Raw genomic sequence first — 3,820 nt, forward strand, 5'->3', positions numbered from 1 at the left:
GTTTATAAATATTAAAAAAATATAAAATAAATCTTTATTATTAATAAATATTAAAAAATAAGACAAATATTTTTTCTAATACATATAAAAATCATCAGACGAATGCTATTTAAGATTTTCAATAATATTATTACAAATCTAAATGTGTATATTTTTCTAAATTTCAAATATTATATTAGCAATTGACAATGAATAACAATCTTAAAAATGATATAAAGATGCGCGATCAGGGAGAATATATGAATATTTTACTAATATAAATAAAAATTAATAAAAAAAAAGTTGAGACAGTTAATGGAAGTTGATTAGATAAGAAGTTGATATACCTCTCATACTCTCACAACTAGCAAAAGGTCGTGGGTTCAAACTCCGACTGCTCATCCAATTTTTTTTTAATAAAAAAAAAAAAAAAGTTGACTTATCATGAAGTGTTTAGAAAATTATAGCAGTGCATGGAATATTTGGAGGGAATGTGTGATAGGAGACCTTACTAGGTTGATTCTCTAAATATTGGTGCAACTTTTGTTTGTTTAATTTTTCAAATACATAAGGTTGTGGTGCGTTTTGAAGAAAAAAAATGATAGGAGAAAAAGCAAAATGGAGGATGGTAGTTGAGTTGAGAGAGTAGAGGGAGACCGCAAGCGTGTGCCTTGTTAATAGGGAGATCAAAATACATAGATAGATTTGATTGAATTTAAATTGAAAATATATATATAGATATAGATGTTGTTGGCTATATTTGGAGAAAAAAATTAGCATTAGAGGAATGATGAACATATACATGTTCCTACATTCCAGCAATAATGATAGGAGGAATAGAACGGGAGGGAGATGGCGGTGTGATTGTGATTACTCCAATTCCAATTAATTAATTAGAAATTAGAAATTGAAATTAGAAATTGAAGAAGAGAAGAAGAAATGAGCAATAGCATGAAAAACATGACGGGTTCCACATCCCGTGGTTCCACTTCATCCTCCAATGGACTCCTCACCGTCACCATTGCTAGTACCCACCCTCACGACCCCGCTGCTAACGACGATGACGACGATCTCCTCCTTGATCCCGACGATCCTTTTGATATTACCCAAACCAAGAATGCTCCTCCTGAGACCCTCAAGCGTTGGCGAGTAAGCAACCACCATTTGCATTTGCATTTTCATTTTCATTTTCATTTTCATTTTCTCATTATCTACACATGCAATGCAGCAAGCAGCATTTGTGCTCAATGCGTCCAGGCGTTTTAGATATACCCTCGACTTGAAAAAGGAAGAGGAGAAAGAGCAGAAGAAAAGCATGATTAGAGCTCACGCACAAGTCATCAGAGTAATTTTTTTATTTTTTATTTTTATTATATATGTATCAATCAATTTCCTTATTTTTTTTATTTTTTATTCCTCTCCCCTTTCTAATCCATGATTAATTCATTCTTCTATTAGGCAGCTTTGCTTTTCAGATTGGCCGGTGAACGTGAACTAGGTAGGTATACTTATTTTCTTATAAATAAACTTCCTCAATCTCTAACATATCCTTTCCCCCACCTTTCACAAGGCACCATTCTGATCAACTGCCAGCATAAATAGTTGTTAGGAAACTAATTCCATTTATTTCTTCTTCTGTGTCTGCATAAAATGTTATCTGCTACTGGATAAAGGGATATATATGTTAACCACTGTAAAACTCATCCACCATTACAGAGTTACTGTAATATCACTTGCTTTTAGGTCCTAGCTGGTATTTGCTCTATCATTTTATATAATCGGTTAAAGCTTACTTTGACCTGTGATCAGTTTTTTTGAATTGCTTATAACATCTTTAAATTATTATTTTGAATTGCACTAACAGGTGCAACAGTGGTATCCACAACTCCAGGTGGTGACTATGCAGTTGGACTCGAACAACTTGTTTCAATGTCCAAGAATCAAAATATTTCTGCTTTACAACAATATGGAGGGGTAGGTCTTCTTCAACGTATTTTTGTCTGTAACATTATGTTGAAGCCATCTGCTATTCTAATAATATAATATAGTGATGTCTTATTCAGGTTAAAGGCTTATCAGATTTTCTAAAATCAGATCTGGATAAAGGGATTAGTGGGGATGACGTTGATCTATCAAAGAGGAAAAATGCATTTGGAACTAATACATATCCTCGGAAAAAGGGTAGAAGTTTATGGGTATGCTATGTTATGTTATGTTGTATTTTATTTTTAAAAAAAGATAACTTTGATGAATTAGTTCATGTGCTGGTACTAATTCTTTATGGTTGTTTTACAGAGATTTCTATGGGAAGCTTGGCAAGATCTGACCCTTATAATATTGATTATAGCAGCTGCAGTATCATTAGTGCTCGGAATAAAAACAGAGGTGTGATTGACTAATCCTCATCAATCACAACAGTAATTTCAGCATTAATAGGTCCCCTGGTATTGTGGAAGTATAGGAAGCTTAATAATTGTAGAATTGGGTCTCAAAGCACATGTGTCTGATACCTATGCTTTGTGAGGCTTTTGTCATCTTCCTTGATAGGGGATAGGTTTAAACAAAAATCTTCCCAGAGTTCTACCATTCTTAAACATGGCACAATGCATATACATAACAAGAAAAAGTCATTGCATTTTGTTCGCAATATAAATTCACTTTATTTTTTATTTTTTTTATCTACATTTTGCTTCTTTTATTTTAGGTTTAATTACAGTTTCGGTCCCCTTATTTTAGCTGAATCGCGAAAGTAGTCTCCCCATTTTGTCTCTCCCCAGTTCTGGTCCCCAAACAGAATTTTGGTCAAAAACTTAATGAAATTTCATTTTTTAAAGTCGTATTACACCATTTATAATCATATATTCCAGGTACAATTGTTGTAAATGAGATTTTGAGGCATGATGTGACTTAAATAAATGTAAAAAAATGAAATTTCATCAAGTTTTGGACCAAAATTTTGTTTGAAGAACCAAAACTGGAGACAAACAAAATGGGGGGACTACTTTTGCGAATCAGCTAAAATAGGGGGACCAAAACTGCAATTAAGTCTTTATTTTATTTTTATTTTGGATATTTACCTTCTCTCTGTCTTGGCAGTGCTTGGTTCCATTGCAATTTTTCTTTCATATAGTAGTTTATATCTTCCTTGAAAGTTTATGCTTTGTTGTTTGTTTGAAATGGCTAGGGTTTGGAACAAGGATGGTATGACGGAGGAAGCATTGCTTTTGCAGTTTTACTTGTCATTGTAGTTACAGGTGATGGAATCAGTATTTTCTTTCGTTGTGATGGATCCATATGTATTTACAATTTAATCTTGACAAAATGTTGGTAGGCGTCTATAGGATGGGCCATACAATTGAAAAAGAATCACTGTTTTTTACCTATGTTCTCTTGATAAACTTTTAAATTAATACATTTAATTTAAATGATTGGTACAATTTATTTATAAAGGATATAAAAATCCCTAAGGCAGAGGTTAGGAAGGTTCTTACTTTTGCCTTTTTGTCTGTCAGCTGTCAGTGATTATCGGCAATCTCTGCAGTTTCAGAACTTGAACGCAGAAAAACAAAATATACAATTGGAGGTGTGTAACATTTTTATTTTATTATTAAAAGATAACATCATGTGGAAGTTGAACTGATCAATCATGTACTCATGAACTTGCTACAGGCCATGAGAGGTGGTAGAACAATAAAAATATCGATATTTGAAATTGTTGTTGGTGATGTACTTCCCCTTAAAATAGGAGATCAGGTGAATTTGTGTGAATCTCAGTTTGTTTATGTGGTATTTGAATTTTTTTTTTCATGTTAATTACTCTATTGATGTCTCAGGTTCCTGC

At 32.7% G+C, this 3,820-nt stretch overlaps 1 protein-coding gene across 2 annotated transcripts in view; it reads left to right on the forward strand.

Moving 5' to 3' along the window:
* The first annotated feature begins 415 nt into the window (after positions 1-415).
* The window catches only part of LOC101488223 (calcium-transporting ATPase 9, plasma membrane-type-like), a 15,012-nt gene continuing 11,607 nt past the window's right edge, over positions 416-3,820 (forward strand). The window contains exons 1-9 of one of the 2 annotated variants that reach the window (XM_027331498.2): positions 416-1,128; positions 1,208-1,324; positions 1,438-1,477; positions 1,844-1,953; positions 2,043-2,174; positions 2,275-2,364; positions 3,164-3,233; positions 3,492-3,562; positions 3,649-3,734. In XM_027331498.2, the coding sequence (XP_027187299.1) occupies positions 919-1,128; positions 1,208-1,324; positions 1,438-1,477; positions 1,844-1,953; positions 2,043-2,174; positions 2,275-2,364; positions 3,164-3,233; positions 3,492-3,562; positions 3,649-3,734 (926 nt within the window). In that variant the 5' untranslated portion in view covers positions 416-918. The remainder of the gene's footprint in view (positions 1,129-1,207; positions 1,325-1,437; positions 1,478-1,843; positions 1,954-2,042; positions 2,175-2,274; positions 2,365-3,163; positions 3,234-3,491; positions 3,563-3,648; positions 3,735-3,820) is intronic. The other variant, XM_004486527.4, reaches the window with a different exon arrangement.

The sequence above is a fragment of the Cicer arietinum genome, unplaced genomic scaffold (genome assembly GCF_000331145.2).
Source record: "Cicer arietinum cultivar CDC Frontier isolate Library 1 unplaced genomic scaffold, Cicar.CDCFrontier_v2.0 Ca_scaffold_5863_v2.0, whole genome shotgun sequence".
Classification (NCBI taxonomy): domain Eukaryota; kingdom Viridiplantae; phylum Streptophyta; class Magnoliopsida; order Fabales; family Fabaceae; genus Cicer; species Cicer arietinum.